Source organism: Rhododendron vialii, chromosome 9a (assembly GCF_030253575.1).
Source record: "Rhododendron vialii isolate Sample 1 chromosome 9a, ASM3025357v1".
NCBI lineage: Eukaryota > Viridiplantae > Streptophyta > Magnoliopsida > Ericales > Ericaceae > Rhododendron > Rhododendron vialii.
In genome coordinates this window covers 31,655,812-31,676,527 of record NC_080565.1, presented here as the reverse complement: position 1 = coordinate 31,676,527, position 20,716 = coordinate 31,655,812, and the positions used below count along the sequence as shown (strand labels likewise).

The following is a 20,716-nucleotide window of genomic DNA, read 5'->3' as shown; positions in this document are numbered from 1 at the left end:
CATTTGCAGTCCTAATTGAGACTAAGCATATTACTAACCCCTCATATGTTGTGGGATTTTAGTATCGGTCCCAAGATAGATGAGAAGGGGTCACCTGCAAATAGTGGCTTTGTATAATGCGGTATGTCGGGACAATATCAATGGCGTGGTAATTATTAGCACTTTCATTTTGGTAATTTAAAAAAAAAGATGGAAATGATTTTGCCACTCTTCTTTTTGTTAATGTCATTTTTCTTCTCTCACAAAACAAAATCATTTTTTATAGACACAAAGGAGAGTGACATTAATAAAAATGAAAGTGTCAAAATTACTCCCTAAAAAGATTAGGATCATGTCAATATCTATTTTTGGAAAAATCATGTCAATATCTATGTAGTATAGGAAACGACAAAGTGTGTGGTTTGACGGTAATCCACTGAGATGAAAAGGCTAGTGGGTCCTGATTACAATAAAAGGGTTTGGACCGGTTCTCATTTTTGGACTGGCCTGTCTAAATTTTGATTGGACATTAAGATAATTAATTATTTAAATTTGTGAATAATATTTTTTGAGATTTGAACTGTTCAATCGGGGTCAAAATAAGATTCGAGATGATTCATTTCGATTATAAAAATCAATAAACATTTAGTGACATCCAGAGTTTCTATTCTCTCGATTAAAAATAAACTTGTCAGCTGGTATCGGATGAACTATTTATTGTAAATTATTTATTTTATTCAAGTACGCGTCTTCTTAGAATAACTTCAATTCAATTATCGGTATGTCATCTGGCAAATAGCAATATTGTTACGATTCTGTGATGTTTCCATCTAGCAATATTGTTTCAATCTTGGTATAACACAAATAATAATACGCTTTGCGAGAATCGTCGAGAAAGAGACATATAACTTTTTTAAATTTTAAGAGCAAACCTAATAAATTGGTCAATTTTTTTTTTAGGAGTAAAAAATTCATCAAAGGAGAAAACCACCTTGCAGGGGACTACAACAACACAATAGAGCTCAAATATAGCTCTGTTCAAAAAAGTGTTGATCTCCTAGAACTTGGACATGCTTGAGAGACATCTGAGCCCTTTTAGCGAGATAGTGGTTCTGGTGATTGTTTTTTGTGTTCAACTTTCGAGATCCTACCAAAAGTTAACATTGAAGTCTCCGACACGGGGTTACGCGACAAAAATCTATCTGCAAAGTGGCTCTCAGCCTCTCAGTCTTCCCTCATATTTGCATAACAGCATTTGACAATAAGCATGGTCAACTCTTAGCGCAAGTGAAGATCACTGCCTGTAGGGTCACTAAACTTGTCGAGGTGTACGCGCATAAATTGATCTGAAGACCCACTTATTAAAAATAAAATAGACTCAAAGAGTATATGCAATCTTGTGTTATACTCCACTTTGACACTAAATTATCACCAAATTATCTTACCGATAAACTTTACAATCTTTAGATATATACTTTGTTATGCTTCTCTGTTGTTGTGCACCAGCTTTATTATTGAGGATCTCCAAACTTGGAATCTTTCATATAGGACTCAAGAGTGTGTTATGTTCGTTTTTTTTGAACTAATATTTCATTCACGTCATATTTTTTGGATTAATTATACATCTCGAGGAGTCTAAAATGTATAAATTATTAAATATGACTAAAAGCAAAAGTTGTCTTCTTTTTTTTTTTATATATATGTCTAACGTATCGTCCTATATGAACTTTGTTCAACATTGGTCCACATTATTATATTTTTCTGATTCCTCTAGTTGAGACAAATGATTAATCTCAAAAATTACGACGAAAAGTTCAACAAAAATTTTTAAAAAATATATCAAAAAAATTAGGAGAATTGGAGCCTACATCTTCATCTTAATTGTCGCTTGGAATCTATGTTGGAAGAGAGAATGTTGGAAGATGTTAAAAGACACTCCGCGTAGTGTTGACTTTTCGGTAGGCTCGCTATTTTTATAATCAATTTTCATTTTACGCCTTCCTTCTTAATTTTACGAATTTTAGAGAAATGATTTTCACACGGTCCTTCTTACCATTCACTTTTTTTTTTGTCTTTGTCTATTTGAATTTATAATATTGCCCTTAGATATATGAAAAAGCATATTGTAAAAAAGGTAAGCTAGTAAATTCACGTGGATAAAGATAAAAAAGAAAAAAGAAAATATGAATTATAAAAAATGGAGCATGAAAATCACTTCCCAAATTTTAATGTTCGAAGATGCTTCTAGAGAGAAACTTATTTACGGAGACTTCGTGAACAATCTGTGAACAACCACATGTTGTTCACGGAACGACGCAATTACAGTCGTTCATTCGTATAATCAATAATTGAGATTTATTTTCAATTTTAACCAATCACAATTATTTTTAATTAGTCAAAATTGTTTTTCAAAGCAAACCGTCCACAATTGGGTTCTCTAATTACAGAACCCTCCGTAAATGTGTTTTTCTGTTCTAAAAGACGGCATCAACTTCTGTCCACGCTTTCGCTCCGTTTCATGTGCATAGGTTGAAATTGTCTTTTTCATGGAGATTCTGCAGAAGAGGTTATCACGCGGTCCATCTCATTATTTCTTTCGGTAATCGACGGTTCGGATTTTAAATAAATTTTATTTAAATTATTTCATCAAATAATTTATTTAAAATTTGAACCGCCCAAAAGTATTTCTTTCGGTAATCGACGGTTCGAATTTTAAATAAATTCTATTTAAATTATTTCATCAAATAATTTATTTAAAATTTGAACCGTCCAAAATACTTTTGAACGATATTTTAGACAGATGAGATTGTTTACCACCGTGAAACGCTACCTACAGAGCTTCGTAACGAAGTTTTTCTCGCTTAGGTTCCGACCAAGTCCCTTCACGCAACCAACTGGCGCCAAAGACGTATTCCAAATTTCCACGTCCCCAGGGCGTCCGAATCATCGGGAGTTCGGTATTCATCTCTCTCTAAAAGTCTGTTGATCGATTTTGTACAGATGCACACTGCACAGTCTTTCCATTTATAGTGGCAGCTAAAGATTATCGGGAGTTAGTTTTTGAGAAAGAGATCTTAGCCACAGAGAGAGACGCAGAAATGGACGAGAAAGCTCGAACCAACGAGAACGCATCGAGAGATTCTATGGCGACAGTCGCTGAGAAGGCCCCCGTCACTGCCCAGAGGAAAGTCCGAGCGGACCTGGAGACTAGGCTCCCCAAGCCCTGTATTCACCCCTCTCACTCTTCTTCTTCAGTTTTGGCTAACGCAGTAGTTCTTTGTAGTTTAAGTATATGTGAAAATGCTTAGCTGACATACGGTGCAAATTGCTGTGATATGTACTCATTTATACGTTAGGTAAATAACGGTATGACACGTAACGGTAATCCTTAAAGTGTAACCATATGGGGAGTATTGAACCATACGTAACGAGAATTGGTTGTAGCGGTTGTGATTTTTTAGTAATTGTCTTTGTTTGATAGAAAAAATTTTAAGTGCCTAAATCATTGGTCTGAGTATTGGCTGTAGACCGGTTCGTGAATCCGAAGTAGACCCATATGTAACGGGAATTGGGCCAATTGTCTGAGCGCATGTGATCTTACATCTCACCAGGATATCAGAATGTTAACCATATTGAAAAGCTCAAAAACCTTACGTAACAGCTAATACAATATGTAACAGCCGGTGTTGAAAACCTACTTAGGCAATATCCGGCTGGGACTCTTTTGATCGTCAAAGATTTGACTCAATTTCTAGTTAGAGAGATCTTTTTTCACAATTCTCGACAAAACCCAGAAATATCAAGTAACATTTTGATGAAAGAGAACCGTAATCTTATCTTTTTAAAATTTCATCAGGGTTGAGTAAAGAGGTGATCATTTGATGTGAAGGATTCGGTTCTATTTGATTGTAGTGAGAAGTTTGGTTCTCCCTAAATTTGATACAAGTAAAAGAACTGGAGCTCATTCTTTGCTCTTCTTTTTATTGCATTCAAATGTGATGACAGATTTTCTAAAGAATTGGAGATGCCTGATGCCCTTAGCATTTCTAGTTGTAGGAATCTACAAGGATATATTTGATAAAATTTACTTTGGTTTCAAATCATTCTACATCAAAAGCTGGAGGAAATTTTGTCCCACAAAAGAACTCTTTCGAAAATCATGGATACAACACAAAGGAAAAGTACAAGAAAGAAATTCCCATCGTATATTTCATGTTTTGTGGCATGTTCCATGTAGCATTATCAGTACTTACTGTCCAAGTATTAACCATTAAGCTTCTCTTGCATTGATTCATATGATAGGATTAGGAGATACGTAAGGAACAAATTGTAGGTTGCCAGAAATTACAGAGCTTTTAAGGAAAATGATGAAAGTTTTTTTCCTGTGGTATCCAAATGTAAATTTCTTGTTGTTGCGCAGACTTATAGATGAATGAAGTATTCTCTCTCTTTTTTGCTTGTATGAATTATAATTCGGCCCAAAATTTTGAGGAGGGGATCGCCTTGGAATTCACATCTTGTCAACTACAAAATTACTTAGTTCAGCTGTTAAATGAAAAGAATAGAGGGGAAAGCCCAATGTTCTAAAAATCACTAGGCACTAGTCGGGCGGAAAAGGGGCGCCTAGGCAGGGACTAGGCATCCGACCAGTCGGCTGCCTAGTCTGGGTGTTGGATCACTGCATAGCGCCTAGGCGAGGACTAATCGGCCGAGGCGGCCGACTTTTAGAACACTAGGAAAACCCTTCATTGTTCAAGTGAGAAAAGTGCTAGCATTGGTTTTGCTATGTAGTTGATAGTGAACTGAAGAATCAGCAGTTGTTTTCTTATTCATTAAAACATCAAAATTGTTGGTAACAATTAAACCAGTAAAAGCAGCACAAATGCTCTGTGAATCTAAAAAGGTTTCGCAATTAGCTTAATTCCTCACATGAATGTCTTAATGCAGACCTGCCCCGAGCTTTGGCTGCACCTGATACGGACAATGTGAATGGCACTTGGAGCCACAAGCATGAGAACATGTCTGTGCTTCAACAGCATGTAGCCTTCTTTGACCAGGATAATGATGGCATTATCTATCCATGGGATACCTATAAAGGTACGGCTTCTGCAACCTCATGTTGGAAAATATTAACTACAGGTTGGACTGCAAATGTTCGTTCGATTGGAAAATGTTTACAGTTTTGTGTCAAGATTTTATCTGTAACTCGTATTGACTAGTTAGAGTTCTGCTACTTATCCAAAATTGGGTCAGTGAAAATGTTTCTGTCCATTATAATTATGAAAGTGAAGCTATTTTTTCAGCTTTGCATATCGAAGATTTGTCCATTTTCAATGTTTATTCAACTGCTGCTGTGTTTTGGCTTTCTAGTGCTTACAATCGAAGCAATATGTCTTCAGGATCACGGGCCATCGGTTTCAATGCGATTGCTTCTTTCTTCTTGGCCATACTCATTCATGGAGCCATGAGTTATGTCACTCTGCCAGTATGTTGCGATCAGTCTATTGCAATTTGAAATGGGAATGATTTACTCTTCCATTGCAGCTATGTATTCGATCCGAGTATTTTTCATTTTTTCCTTCTTTGCAGACTTGGACACCTTCACCTTTCCTTCCTATTTACGTCGTAAACATTCACAAGGCAAAGCATGGAAGCGATTCAACGACTTATGACACCGAGGGGAGGTAACAGATATTTTCACCACCCCTTTGAAGCTTCCATTCATTTTCAAGAGACGGTTTATCCTTTGCGAGACAATTTTTTCTTCTGATGTTTCTGTGGTTTATACTTCCCCCACTACCTAAACACGCTTTCAAGCTGAACAGCCTTGGAACCTCGAGGGGTTTCATGTTCTAGGCAACTGGGAAAAATAGTACTGAAGTGAAATCCGAGAAGTTTTCCGCAACTCCTTAATCTTGGATGTATAGAAGAAAGTCAAGAAACTAAAGAATAGTTGAGTCTTTCAAATGGAATTATCATGTAGAAATGCAGTCAATCGTTCTTTTCTTTAAGACACCGGGTATGGGCAAGTGATATCCACCTCTGCTTGTTAAAGGGGTTTGAGTCACAAGAATTGGTCTCTCCACAAAAAAAGTGGGAGTGAAGCTGCGTACTTTAACTCTTTCATACTGCGCTCTAAGTGGGAGACTATTGCACTGGTTACAACCCTTATTTTACCACTGCAATTTCTTTTGACACTACCTAGGTTTTTCCCGGTGGCTCATGTTTTCATTGGTAATCTGATTCTGTGCTCAATAAAGATATCAATACCTGACCCATCACAAATATTCTCAGGTATATTCCAGCTAATCTTGAGAACATCTTCAGCAAATATGCTCGTACAGTTGCTGATAAGCTCACCTTGAAGGAGCTATGGCACATGACTGAAGCCAATCGCAATGCATTTGATTTCGTCGGCTGGTATTCTCTCTCTCTCTCTCTCTCTCTCTCTCTCTCTCTCTCTCTCTCTCTCTCTCTCTCTCTCTCTCTCTCTCTCTCTCTCTCTCTCTCTCTCTCTCTTGTATTTATGCATTATGTCCATGATTGCTTTGTGTGATAGAATGATTATACGGGCACAGGTGCTTAAGCAAGTTTGAATGGGGAGTTCTTTACGTTCTTGCAAAGGATTCAGAAGGTTTCCTGTCAAAAGAAGCCGTGAGGCGCTGCTTTGATGGAAGCTTATTTGAGTATTGCGCAAAGATGCAAAAGGGTGGTGCTGCTGCTGGCAAGATGGGATGATGATGGTTCGCTCTATTATCCGATATTCGCTCATCGAATCTCAGCTTCATTCTTTCTCACCATGTTTAACATGTGCGAGAGATTCTTCTTTCCTTTTTGTTCTTCTCTCTTTCCTACACTCGTGGCTTCTGAGAAGCATACAAGTCTGTATTCGGTCATAAGGCTACTGGAATTATGTGAGAGGCATACAACCCTGTTTGGTGGGGACACGGCATTGTACGTACCCTGGCCGTGTTTGGTTTGGTGGGGTATTTGATCTGCAGGAGAATAATTTGATGAGAATAATAGTGAGAAGTTTATGGATATCACAAGCCAAGATCAAGTTATTGTTTTTCACATTTTTATTTTTATTTTCATCGGCATATTTCACATTTTTATTGGATTAAATGTTCAACAGATATGTAATCTCTCCATCGATTGTGAATTGTTGCATTCAAATCTCGTTATGCTATCTCCATGACATTCTTAACCAAGATATAGTAACTGATGGGCCAATGGAGCTGGCATCCAATAATTTTGTCTTTACTTGATCTGGTAGGGGCATTACAAATAAGACACCTTTCGAATAAACAAACATCGGTTAATAACATTACGATTTAGGACATTGTGATAAGGTTTTTCAAAACATTACAATTTAGCTCTTGTAAAGGTTTTCCGAAACACATATATCTCATAGCTACGAAAACATTTTGGTCTCCTGGTATGAATCTTTTTTCTCGTACAAGCTCAACGCTTCAATTCTGTATAAGCTTGGAAACAAATAGATTTTAAGTATTACATCACATGACCACATTCACACCGCATATTACAAATGGTAGAATTCGTTGCCATTCCTCTAAAATGGCCAAAAAAATTGGCAAACTTTTTCCCCTCATAAATTTGGCAAAAAGCCATTTATCTTGCCTTTAAAAAAAAAAAAAGAAGCCGCCAAGTCTCTTATATATGGCAAAACTTATCGCAAAATTGCAATTTCTGTATTGAGAGAGAGATATTGAAAGAAACAGCAAAATGTGAGTGCAGCACCGTTGCCTCTCTTTTTTTCCCGAAAAATGACATTCATGGGCGTGGATTTCCAACTGTCCCAATCGGGGGAAAAATTTCAGTGCCGGGTGGGTACCATGTGGTGCCCGTTCGGCGCATCCAAGCCGTCTATTGCGTTTTTGGACGGCTCAGATTTGGAGAGAGAAAAACGAGAAAGAAAGTGTGGGGATGAGAGGAGAGAGTGGGTTTCAATCCGAGCCGTCCAAAAGTGTATTAAACGGCTCGGATGTGCCGAGCCGGTACCGCGTGAGATATACCCCGGCACCGGAAAATTTCTCCCCAATCAGAATGACTGTTCTTTTAACTACCTTACCCAATCTTTTATTAGCAAAACCAAAAAACAACAGGCTCACAAATCACCTCCATCCCCCAAAGAAAAAACCACATTCTCTCCCCCGTTTTCCTGTTAATCTCAAAGTTCGCCGAGTTGGCCACCTCTCCGTCGTCCACCCCCGGACGGTGAGAGACCACCTCCCCCACCGCCACCGCCACCACAACCGCAGCCATTGCCATAATGTCATTCAAGCTCCTAGAAATAAATATATTATCCGCGCAAGACCTAGCACCCGTATCCAAACTCCTCCGAACCTTCGCCGTGGCATGGGTCCACCCTGACCAGAAACTGACCACCCGGGTCGACCACCACGGCAACACCAACCCCACGTGGAACTACCGCTTTGTCTTCCGGCTCGACGACCTCTTCCTCTCCTCCTCCTCCTCCGCCCTCACCATCGAGATCTACAACGTCTCGTGGCTTCGTGACATTCCCATCGGATCCGTCCACGCCCCCATCGCCTCCATCGTTCCTCCGCGGTCCCAGACGGATTCCAACAAGCGATTGGTTTCGCTTCAGATTCGGCGGCCTTCGGGTACTCTCCAGGGGACGTTGAATCTTGGTGTCAATGTTATCGATAGCTCTAGGCGGAGCGTGCCTCTTGATCGCCAACTTAGCGCACCCACCGGTAGGGATACAGAACCAACGGGTGAGAAAATGAAGAACTTAATCTATGTTTAAAATACAAGCTTTGAATTACTATTAGTTGCGGATCAAAAAAAAAAATTACTATTAGTTTCCTGCAGCAAATTTCGTAAAATTATTTTGACTTCTACCACCCTACATTTTCCATGTAATCTCTCACATTCAGGAATGCTATACACCATCTATGGATTTCAAACATTCATTTTGGAGATTCCATCGTTGCAAATTATTCATGAAAAAAATTCAAATTGATTGTAACAAATTTCAAAAATAAACTTGTACTAATATAGAGCATCTCCAACCCAACATTGCTCAATTTGAGAGGATGGAAATAATATTTTTCAATCAAAAAGTGGATACAGAGAAGTTTACTATTCATACAAACTCCAATCACAAACCTCTATATTTCTATATTCATCTCTATTTCAAAAAAAATATCTCATTTTTCCTCCAATCATTATTCAATCACAATGCAAATCTAATAGTTTTTGCATTTCATATTCAAAAGTGGTTTCGGAAGATCCTTTATTTCTTTTTCTCATTCTCTATATATGGAGTATCAAATTTTATTTTCCAAAATAGAGGAGGAAATAGAGAATGTGTTGTTGTGGGGATTTGCTCCAAAATAGAAAAATAGAGAAAGAAATGGAGGAATAGATGATGGATTAGAGATGCTCGCGAAGCATCAAGATAAAGCATGACTTCTAACTTTAGACAAGTATATCTTACACAGTTTTAGATAATCATAAGCATATCTTACAATTTTAGACAAGTCACATTGTCGATATTCGATTAACTTGATTTTCGGCATAAACCCACTTAATAAACCACAAAAATTGTCAAAATTTTTGTGTGGTGTGTTTGAGAATTGTTGTATGTAGCAGTTAATTTGATGTCCATTAGATGTCCATGACATTTCTTGTTATACTTTTATTCAACTTGATTTGATTTTCCTTCCCACTTCTAGTGAATAGGTCCCCACATAAACATTCCAAAAGAAACCACGAGCATGTAGACGAAGAGGAGGAGAAAAAGAATGCGAAAAAGATCAGAAAACTACGTCGTTCCCAAAGCGACCGCACCGACGAGGAATCAACCCTGTCCAAATCAAGCTCAATTTTCACCCCCTCGATTTCCAGATTCCCGAAATCAAAGGTCACAACGGCGGCATCGATCTCTTCCTACATGATGCGACCGCTGCCGTCGGAGGTGGCGGCGTCGATGGCCAAGGGGCTGTACTCTACGTCGTCCTCCGGCGACCTCGGGAGCTCGGTTTTCGAGAACTGGACGGTGGTAGACGGCGGCGGAGGGGAGGCGGCGAGACCCAAGGCCGTTCGGTGGAAGACCGACGACGAGTTTACGCCGTCGTTGCCAAAGAAGAAGAACCGTTCGGGCGGCGGCGGAGGGTTGCTTTCGTGCTTTGGGATATTGTGTGGGTACGAGTGCAATATTGTTTGTGGGGCCCCTAAAAGCAAGACGAAGAAGAAGAGGAGAGTTTCGGAGGAAAACCTAGATCTGTTGTATTATCGGCATATTTGAAACCAAAATCTTACCGACACAAATCAAAGTACACAAATCGGATACAAATGGATCCAAAGTACACAAATTTGGTACAGATGGATCCAAAGTATAAGGAATTTACATCTGACGTGTGAGACCTGCGCGTATTGAATGATTCCGAATATATGTGTCTATATCTGTGTATTTTAGCCTATGCTCGTATCATTGATCGATTTGAGATGGTTGAGTTAGAGAGGGGATGTTACACCAATGTTGTACGAATCTAATTTCGATATAAATGTGCAGTTTGAATCATCGTCGATATTCAAGAAGGATTTATCTGGATCGAAAAAAATCGTTTGTCTGGTCCCCAGATACGAGGAGGATCTTTTTCCTACACAGAAATTTTTGGCAAAATGATTTGGCTCATTCTCAGATCTTTGGTTCCATGTCAGGGGAAGAACAATGGATAAACAAGCTTACATTTTCGAATACAGACATGAATTTATAGTAGTAATGGATTTACAGAGAATTAGTGGTTTCCGAACACAATCTAAAATCAAACATTAGGGAAAACTTGCCTTCACCTTGAGGATTGCTCGAATGCGAATGCTCAACAACCTTTCCTGAGAAACAAGCCTCAGAACACAGCAAAAAGATCAAGGAAGTAAGCATATTATGTTTTACACATATGTAGTCAGAATAAATCCAATGCCAACTTGCCAACCATGGATCCCGGAATATCGATGTTCATACAAAAAGATCCTTCATGATTTTCCAGCCATATCATTTGAAGTTACAAAAGACCTTTAACTCATGAATGTACAACAGTTCACTCCAAGCAGGAGTTTTACAACTGTATCTACAAAAAAAAGATTCTATAATTTTTGCAAGAAACTTTAACTTGCAAAAGCCCTTTACAAAAACGAACAAAAAACATGACGACATTTACGCATGAAATTAAATCAGGGGCTGTTCTGTGAATCTACGACCTCTGTGTATCCAAAAAAATCAAGGCGCTGTTTGTTTGTTACTCGACTGACCGCCTCACCTTACCGATTTTCCATCCCTATTCAAGTTCTCCCAGCTTATCTCCTGAGCACATTCCCCACACACAGTACTGCAACCGGTTTTTGTGCCCTGACTCCTTAGAGTCAACAAGTGTGCTAGGTTAGTGCACTTCCGTTGCATCACCCGATTTCTCAATCTGCCCTTGGGTAGTATGGTTTTGTTGATGGTATCTGGAACAGGAGTGGGTACATTTGGAACATCTTGCTTTCGCTCAACTGCAGATTCATCAAGCGGAACCCGTGGCACCTCCTCCCATTGTAGAGTTCTCCGATACACGTCCCACGCCATGTCTTGTTCCTCTTTTGATAGCTTTTCGTCTTCATTCTCTTGCAAAAGAGACTCATGCTCATGGTAATTTGCAATCCATCTGCATGGAAAAAAGGATTGCTAGTGAACAATTTCCTACAGCCTGCAAGTTGGAAAACGCTAAGGATATTCTTGAGAATATTACATGTTTTGGACAATCCGGAAGCACTGAAATGTAGCATAACTAAACCAGTATTTAAGTAGGTAGCACCTAATAGTAAGCCTATACTGTTGCAAATTCGTACAAAATCTGTTACTGACACAAGACCTACTTCATGTTGGCCCAACAAGAAAGTCATTGGTTGCAAGGCCAAAGGCAGAAGCAGAGATAGCAATGGTTAACATGATACAGTATGAATTGCCTTCGTTCAAATTGTTACCGAAGGAATTGGATTTTGATCAAAGAGGGGCCCATAAAGTTATGCTGCAACAATAAAGCCGGCCATCAACATTATACAAAACTTAGTCCAACACGACACGACCAAACATGTTGAAAGTTCATAGACATCTTATAACGGAAAAGTCAAATGCTGGAATGATTTATACTATCTTGGTAAAGACTAGAGATCAACTAGAACACATCTAGACTATGGGCATATCTAGGGTAATCTGTTTTAGTACGTACATGTCAAGCTGAGCATTGAAGATATCTTTGCAATAGCTTAAGGTGGATGGTTGAGTATGTATTGGCTATTCTTTTATGGTGAAGTACACCAACACTGCTGAGATTTGTGTACAACACTAGTTCCTATCCCATTCTGGAAATCACACTAACCTTCCCGGTCAATGTTTGCATCTCATCATCATCTTCAGAAATTGCAAATTTCTCATTATTACCCTTACATGCTGGAACAATTACCTCATTTCTATTACCTCATCTTCTTCAATGTTCAAACCACTGCAGCTCCCCCCGTTACCATGACCAGCACTGCCTCCTCCCTCTCTTCAACTTTCCACCTCCACCATCACCACTACCACCTGTGATGGCCATCACCAACCCTCTCCCACTCCAAGAAAGAAGATCAACCGAATAGACATCCTTATTCCAACTCCTCATGTCTATGGTCCGCAGGCAAGATTTGCCAAAAGCAGATGAGGATTTGTACAGTATCCATTAACCTAAAAAATCTACCAAATTATTGTCTAAAGCGTGTGTGTGTGCGCGTAGGGGAGAGAGAGAGAGAGAGAGAGAGAGAGAGAGAGAGAGAGAGAGAGAGAGAGAGATCTGTCATTTGCAAAAGTAGGGTGGTAAATAGAATCTACCTCGGATAATGTCTGCTTAGCAAACCTTCCATGAACTTGTCCGAAGAACAAGTTCCGTCAGGAAGAGGCAGCTTCTGCTTTTGAAAGATTCCAACTTGGCCACCAGTGCTTTGTTTAATTGAATGTCCATTCTCTTCTACAAGCTCAGGCAAAGAATCAGATTCATCATCACTAAAGTCAAAGAGATGTAACATCTCCTCTTTAGACATAGTCCTGTAAACTTGCTGCCTGTCAACCACCCTAGCTGCAAGCCCCTCCTTAGTTACCTGTATAAGCCATCCTCTTCAGCAAGCATTTCATATATAAGATGGGGATATCATGCCAGCATTTTCTTTGGTCATTACCTGACGCTTGTATATCTTTTCTTCCATCGTTCCCTGTGCCATCAGTCGGTAAGCAAACACAGGCTTTGTTTGGCCATACCTGCAATAGAGGAAGGATTTTTACTTTCTGTCAACCATGATTACCAAAATGCATGCACCTGTACTGTAATGTATACGACTAACGCACCTCCAAGCCCTAAATATAGCCTGAAGATCGTATGTTGGGTTCCACGCACCATCAACGATGATTACGCGGTTGGCCGCATAGAGGTTGATCCCTAGAGACCCAGCTTTAGTTGATATCAGAGTGCATTTTACCCTTTTATTTGAGGGCTCATTGAACCTCTCAACCAGTTTTTGCCTTTCAGAGGCCTCCATTCTTCCATCTAGCCTGTTGTTCAGATTATTCAGGAAAAGAAATATGCCTCATGTCTGTTTATAAACAATTAACGACAACATATACAAACATAACAATTACTTACTTCCAACATAGTCACAACTCACAAGACTCACAACTGGTCAATAATTGACTTATTAGTCACAAATCGGAATCATTAATAAACTACTAGGTAAAAACTTACTTCACCAGTGGTTCAAAGGCATAGTTTCATGAGACTTCATCTTCTCCTAAAATAACAAATCAGCAATATTTCTCCTTGCCAATTTAAATAAAGCTAACCAACCAAGATTCGGTGGTCAAACTTGAAACATTTGTTTACCACTCGTCTGACCAGGCTCCCTTATGCGCTATGCCATCTTTTCTTTTCGGATATTCAACCACAGATCAAGATCTTACAATCAGTTCTACCTTAATACCTAACTCAACTTGCCGATCAAAAAAAAAAAAAAAAAGACTCGAATCAAAGTCCATAAAAAATTAAAGACTCAACAAATATTAGACAATTGAAAACCTACGTTATAATTTACTTTTACAGAGACTCAAAATCTACATTGTGTTGCATTTCCTATGATTTCTAAATAAGCAGCTAATCTCATAAAATATGCTTACAAGGTTAATACTAGCCTACTCTCCATGCAAGAGATGACCCTTGTGCTATAGCTTCTTAACTGTATATGGCCACAACACCTGGCACCGGTTGGAGATTAAAATATTAAGTTAGATGTTGTTAAACGATTGTCAATTTGCTATTCCTATGAATTCTATGACGTACCTGAAAGACCAACACACCTTCCTTGATAAGCTTAAACGTACATAACACTGAAAAGCATGTCCTACTCATACAGCTAAACAAGATTGTCATCAAGAAAATTGAAACAAGTTTCTCTCCTGATAAATGCTATTGGTGCTAGAGTGACCTCCTCAACATGAAAGACATCATCCTCAAATCTTCTAACAGGCTATTTGATGCAGGCCAATATTTTAGTTATTCTTATTCTAGAAATATAGGAATTTTCATTTATTACTTTTAATTTAGTATTTTAGTAGGAATCATTCCGTTTTAGCATAAATTGTTTAAAATATTAGGTATTCTTATTTAGGTTGATTCTATTTCCTTATTATTATTTTCTTGTTCTTCAAGATTTAGATTTTAGCTTTTCTTTATTTTATTTCCTTTATAGTATTTCAAGGCTATCATTATAAATGAGGATGTAAGCCTTAGGGCTAATTAGTTGTTTATGATTTGATTAATGAAAAATTGAGAGTTTCATATTGTGTGTTCGAAGAGGGAGTACCTCTAGTTCATACTTATTTGTGATTGTTCTTGTTGAGCATTTCCTTCTTTGATTGTCACGTACTCCTTACTAAATTGCATTGGTTAAATTACTCCAGATAAAGTGTACTCTTATTTGTTTGAGTTTAATGCTTTACCCTCTCTCATACAGGTAGCATGAATATCACCCCGGTTCTAATTTAGATGGAATCCAAATACAGGATAAAACACCAAACGTATCTACTTTGTACTAATGGAAAAATACCCAAACTTCTCTCATCGTCGTAGATAAAGTTCAACCGAAACACGAAATTAAAATAACTTTTGAGTAGGAAAAAGTTGAAATTTCATCGTAATGCAGTTACACGCCATCCATTTGCTATGTAATAAAAGGGAACATATGAAAGCTAATTGCTAAGACTACAAGCAAGCTGCAAATAGAACCTCAAACAAGAGGACTTCCCACTTCAATTATCATGCAGAATGACCAGATAATGATATATTTGAAGACCAGTTTCTCGAATCTTTGGAGTAGAAGACATACCTATACCAGTCTTTTTCTCGTCGCCAGCATTTCCCTATTTTCCCTTGCCGAGGCAATTTTGAGAGAAAATGCTCTATCATATCTAGAGTTGATAAACTCTGGCTAAAAACTAGTGTTTTATCGCCCACATTGGAGCTCATCGTAAGGATATCAAGCAGCAAAACCATTTTACCACCGTGTTCAACCTCCTTGTGGTTCTTTTCCTGAAGAAGATCACTCCACCAATCCTGAAAAGAAAGCAATGTGATGTGCTGACAAACAGATAAAGTTTATGCAGCAAACTACAGCACCAGCCAATGCAGTTAGAAACTTTTATACATACACAGACGGTAAGAAATTCCACATTTGGATGAACTTATACAAGCACAAACCAAAACATAAGCGGTGTGATTTTCAACATTGAAAAACATGAGTTCCATGTGGCGAGGAAGGGGAATAAGAGTCCATGATCAAATTTTTCCAAACCTCATCAAAAGAGCCAGTATTGGTTTTTCTCTGCTGAAACTCATTCTTCCTCAGTTTCTCTGTAAAACACACAAACACGAACTCATTACAAAAAGCGTTACCAGAACAGAAATAAACAGTCTTGAGATAAACAGTCTAATTCAACCTCAAACGACTGATGTGCAAAGAGGAAAGCTCAAACCAGATGAAAGAAAAAGTGAAAGCGAAGAATGAGGACAATAAGAAGTTTCCAGATTAAAGACTTCAGAGTGAATGCCATGGTAGTGTATGTAAAAAGATGCTTTTATTTGGGCAAACATTCATCTTTGTCGTCTTCAGTGCTGCAACCTTTTAAGGACATAACTTGCTTTGGCTCAACAGTGCTGGGAGTCATGGGACAGTGGTTTGTGAATTGCAACTTTCATTCATTGTTTTCCTTCCTTGGATGGAGGATTTATTGTCCTCTTTTTGCCTCTCTTTTCATGTCTTCATTTTATTATGCATTACCTTGGTGCTGATCAACAAAACAATTGGTAAAAATAGCAACAACCATTCATTCATGGAGCTACAGACAGTCAAGTGATTTACTCTGTATCAGGACTGTTAAAATACAGCATCAGGGATCAGACAACAAAAGAAAGATAATTATAGCCGGTATTCTATAAGTTGATGAATAATCAAGACAAAGGCTATTACACCCTGGAAAAAGTTGAAACCTTAATCCCAAAAACCACAGGACCCAATGGAAGCTATAGCATTCAAAGGAACACACAAAAATTCTTAAATAACATCAATAAACTATTTTCTTATTGTTCACAAAGCCCAACGTGACAGGAGGCATAGATAGCAAAACAACAAATAACCTTCTGCTATCAGATACAACAATAACTATAAACCTGAAACTCTAGTTTTACAGAATGGAAAAATGAAATATAAAATATAATAAAAAAAAGAGTAACACGAGAAGAACAGGTTGCCGAAAGCAACAACGAAATCTATCAACTAATTACAATTTCCCTGAGCATTTGGTTCTAAATAGATATTCATTGCTATTGAGAACTCCCCTGTTAACCACATGATAGTCTCATCCTAGCCTGTAGCTTTCCCTACATACTTTACTTACAGAATTCTCTTAGTCCATCTTGAATGCCAAACCTTCAAAAATCACATTTGCAACACCATAATGTCTTATCTACAAGATTTGACCAAAGGAAGAATGCCTATTTTTTAGAAGAGAAAAGATCTCCCCGCTAACCAAATGACATTTCTACTGTTTCTCACTGCCTTCCCATAAAAATCTCTTTGAGTTTTCCGATATTACTAGCCACTCCCATAAGAGTATTAAACAAAGAAAACTCCCACCATCCCAATTTGTTGTCCATTCTAAAAGATTGTGCCTTTAACTGGATCAATTGATATCTACCTTGATTGAAATTAGAATTTCAAATAATTCCATAAAAACTGTTAAATATTTACCACAATACATATATAGAACTATGTAATAAAGTCTTTCCTTCTAAGAACAAACAGGCAATTTTGCTCATTAACACTTTATTACGACCAAATAGAGACTTTAATTATTAGACAATTTTGATTTATCCTAAGTCCATCAAAATCACGACCGCAATGTAATTTAGACGAGAATAGTTAAGGAAGACTCACTGGATTTCAACACATGGTAGGATATGAGTATCCATAAATAATTAGATCCGTTAAACAAAGAAATTAAATAGGAAGCAAAGAAACTACATAAACTAAGGGTACCTCCTGTAACCATGTTACAATCTATGTTCTCATCACTAGAACTATCATCTGGAAGCAAATTCTCAACAGCATCTTCACGTTTTCTGTAGTCTTTGCAACCTTTCATTAGGAGCAAAACCCCAGGATGGTTCCATATCTGTTATGGAATAAATCAGAGTTATAAATCACATCTATATTGTCTATGAACCATATAGGAATATAGCAACACCAATTGAAGAAATAAAACCAATTAAATGTGCCAATCTCATATCAGTTACGAAACCACTATATAAGCATATGATCATATGCATGATGTATGTAGTTATTGTACTCATCAGTACACAATTAAATGAAAGTAATCTCCCAGAAAAAAGAATAAAAAGAGGAAACAATGACTTGAGGTGTGGATGTGTATGTGTTTGTTGTCATAATAACTACTCCCTCCGTCCTATATTGTTGGTCCTCTACAAAAAGATGTGCCATTTTCGGAGCAAAAAATAAAGTACTTCGGTGCAAAATTTTCTTAATTTCTTGACACCAAATTATAGAACTAAATTACTTCTTTAATTTGGTGTCAAGAAATTAAAAATAAACTATGCACTGAGGTAATTTATTTTCCAATCCAAAAATTGCATGTCTTTTTGGAGAAGATCAACAATATGGGACGGACGGAGTAGATATGAAGACGAAATTTGTACAATTGCCAAAATATCAATAGCTTTTGACAAAGTATTTTTTTTTATAAGTAAATAAATATATTAGAAAGAAGGCATAAGAGGCCACAAGACAAAAAAGGCCCTAAACACTTCCATGCGAAAGGAAAAGCTCAAACCAATCTAAGAATTCGTCAAGAGAAGGATTGCAATCTCTTGACAATACCACAAAAACATATAGGAATAGTCTAGTTCGGAACAAACATCATAGACGTGAGTAGGCGTTCGAATCCTGGGGCAGGCCATTACGCAAATTCAACTTCACCTGCAGCATAGTTAGTGTCTTCTTTTTTACAAGATTATTCCTAAGGCTTCAAGAAATGTGGCAGGTGAATAATGAATGTAAGACTTAGGATAGCTCGTAACTCATACCCCCAAGAAATGTTCGAAGGAGTCTTATTCCTTTTTTAGTTCAACAAAGGGTACCACCAAAAAGGAAAACAAATCAAAGCATTTATAATTTCCTGTCTATAAATGATCTAATCATGCAAACTTTACAAATGATAAAATCCGAGGCAAGATGATTAAATACGAGGCAAAATAAAATCGCAAGAAAGCACCATACAAATCGATCGAGCGCCAAAATAATATGAGGATAGACTTAAGAATAAGATTCAATTACCACTTAAATAGCATTATTAGAGTACGTTTTATGACAAAAGAAAACCATATTAGTGCCTTCGTATGTCACAGACAAGGAAAAAATGTCGTTGCATTCCTAACCATTACTGATGGAGTGATGGTAATAGGCAATCAAGTGGGATGGATTGGTCAAATATGTTACATGATGGGAGAGGAATGAAATGGGCTCTAAGGTATTTATAGGTTGGAAGGACTATAAAATTAGTTGTATAATAAGGTTTGTTGAAGAGAAATTGGTGCTTGGAGCAATGAAATGAGTTCAAGTGAGCCCTACAAAATTATAAGTTGGTAGGACTACAAGATTAGTCATGCAATGAGTTGAATTGATGTTGGAGTACGAAATGCGTTCAGAATCTTCAGATATCAACTAGTCCTTTTGAGTTTGAATAGCAAGATATTAAAGTGGTATTCAAAACTATTTTCCCAATCTCACTCCCTTAAAACATATGCTTAATCACTTTCATTACTTATGGATAACTACCTCTTCCAAACTCTGTTTTAAATTTGAAAGGGGGGAAAACCATAAACAAATATCTACATCGACCAAAAAATTTCAACTTCACATGGGCACAGGCATGATGTAGGATGGTTTTAGGACACTTGGAGAATTGCTGCCTACAATAGGAATTGTGGTGGTTTTGGGTGGGGAAATAAGAATATTACTGGGATAAGTGCAAAGAATGAGAAGAATAAGAGAAAGATGAGAGATAGAGGTGCCTAACCCTTGCAAGGGTTAGGCAGTTTCTGCAAGGAAGGACAGCAGCCCAAACCCCAATCACAATGGCCTCAGCCTAGTAAAACTTAATTCATTAATCAACAATTCAACTCTATAACAAATGAAAGATTACATCCCAATTTATAATTCATGGAAAAGACTCTTCTAATTCCTAGAAATCTAAATGAAATGAACCTAATCAATGAACCCATTTAATAAGATACCGAATGAACCTAGATATAGATGTATACATTGAACCTACTAACATGTGTTTAATGCATCTAGTTGAAAATTAATGCAAGTACTAAATCTATGATGACCCTTGAACTACCAAACTACCAGGGATGACCCTTCAACTACCAACTACCGAGGAAACTTGTTTTTGGACCAAAAAAACTTTTCGATGCTCGTTCTACCCTTAGCCTTTGGTATAGGCTTCAAAAGCCTATGAGACTTGTCTAACCACTCCATGGCTATGCCATCAAGGCATTTTCTGGAGTAGATTTATTAGAATTAACATCAGCATGTTAGTAAGTAAGGTACCTGTGCTAAGGCCTGGTAACCTGCAAAAAAACTTCTCTTCGGTAACTTTTCACCAGAAACATTCCCATGCACATCAAGGCATCTTCTGTATAACTTCCTTTGTAAGGGAGAAAGCTTTACAGCTATTACGAAAACAGTTTTCGGGGGCAAGTCCTTCTTAACCACATTCATGTCCATTCTCTGGACAAAACCTTTCAACTGTTCATAGAGGATATGAGATCTTTGGTTCATAATTTTCACATCTTCAGATGTTGAATTGGTATGTTGTCCATTCTCAATGGGATTTTGAAAGCTGCACATCAATTCACTATCATTAAGAAAAACAGAAGAGAAAAACCAATCATAAAAACATCATCAGCACAGGGATGTTAAAGAAGTCTTGCCGGTTTCTAAACTCATGGCTGCTCCCAAGAAATCCTTCTCTGACAAAATCAACCATCTGTTTAAATAAAAATTCATGGAAAATCACGACAGTGAATAGGCATTTTATACTATTTCC

At 37.7% G+C, this 20,716-nt stretch overlaps 3 protein-coding genes across 6 annotated transcripts in view; 2 read left to right on the top strand and 1 right to left on the bottom strand.

The window, feature by feature from the left end:
- The first annotated feature begins 2,796 nt into the window (after positions 1-2,796).
- On the top strand, positions 2,797-7,053 carry LOC131301141 (probable peroxygenase 3). Of its 2 annotated transcripts, none has more exons than XM_058327317.1 (7): positions 2,797-2,936; positions 3,010-3,204; positions 4,927-5,076; positions 5,379-5,464; positions 5,569-5,663; positions 6,274-6,399; positions 6,558-7,053. In XM_058327317.1, exons 2-7 carry the CDS (start codon positions 3,078-3,080, stop codon positions 6,715-6,717), a joined length of 744 nt encoding a protein of 247 aa, XP_058183300.1. In that variant the 5' UTR covers positions 2,797-2,936; positions 3,010-3,077; the 3' UTR covers positions 6,718-7,053. The 2 variants fall into 2 exon arrangements, with proteins under 2 accessions (XP_058183300.1, XP_058183301.1); XM_058327318.1 differs by having other exon boundaries at positions 2,980-3,204.
- A 1,019-nt stretch (positions 7,054-8,072) lies between these two features.
- LOC131301135 (uncharacterized) lies at positions 8,073-10,569 on the top strand. 2 transcript variants are annotated; one of them, XM_058327311.1, is made up of 2 exons: positions 8,073-8,720; positions 9,705-10,569. In XM_058327311.1, the coding sequence occupies exons 1-2, from the start codon at positions 8,273-8,275 to the stop codon at positions 10,274-10,276; spliced, it is 1,020 nt and encodes a 339-aa protein (XP_058183294.1). In that variant the 5' UTR covers positions 8,073-8,272; the 3' UTR covers positions 10,277-10,569. The 2 variants fall into 2 exon arrangements, with proteins under 2 accessions (XP_058183294.1, XP_058183293.1); XM_058327310.1 differs by having other exon boundaries at positions 8,074-8,741.
- Positions 10,570-10,931: 362 nt separating this feature from the next.
- The window catches only part of LOC131301119 (protein CHROMATIN REMODELING 20), a 29,780-nt gene continuing 19,995 nt past the window's right edge, over positions 10,932-20,716 (bottom strand). For both annotated transcript variants that reach the window (XM_058327274.1, XM_058327275.1), the window contains exons 18-26: positions 20,601-20,656; positions 20,218-20,509; positions 17,626-17,761; positions 15,883-15,941; positions 15,418-15,644; positions 13,388-13,591; positions 13,222-13,300; positions 12,878-13,143; positions 10,932-11,675 (exon numbers count right to left, since the gene is read on the bottom strand). In XM_058327274.1, the coding sequence (XP_058183257.1) occupies positions 11,285-11,675; positions 12,878-13,143; positions 13,222-13,300; positions 13,388-13,591; positions 15,418-15,644; positions 15,883-15,941; positions 17,626-17,761; positions 20,218-20,509; positions 20,601-20,656 (1,710 nt within the window). In that variant the 3' untranslated portion in view covers positions 10,932-11,284. The remainder of the gene's footprint in view (positions 11,676-12,877; positions 13,144-13,221; positions 13,301-13,387; positions 13,592-15,417; positions 15,645-15,882; positions 15,942-17,625; positions 17,762-20,217; positions 20,510-20,600; positions 20,657-20,716) is intronic.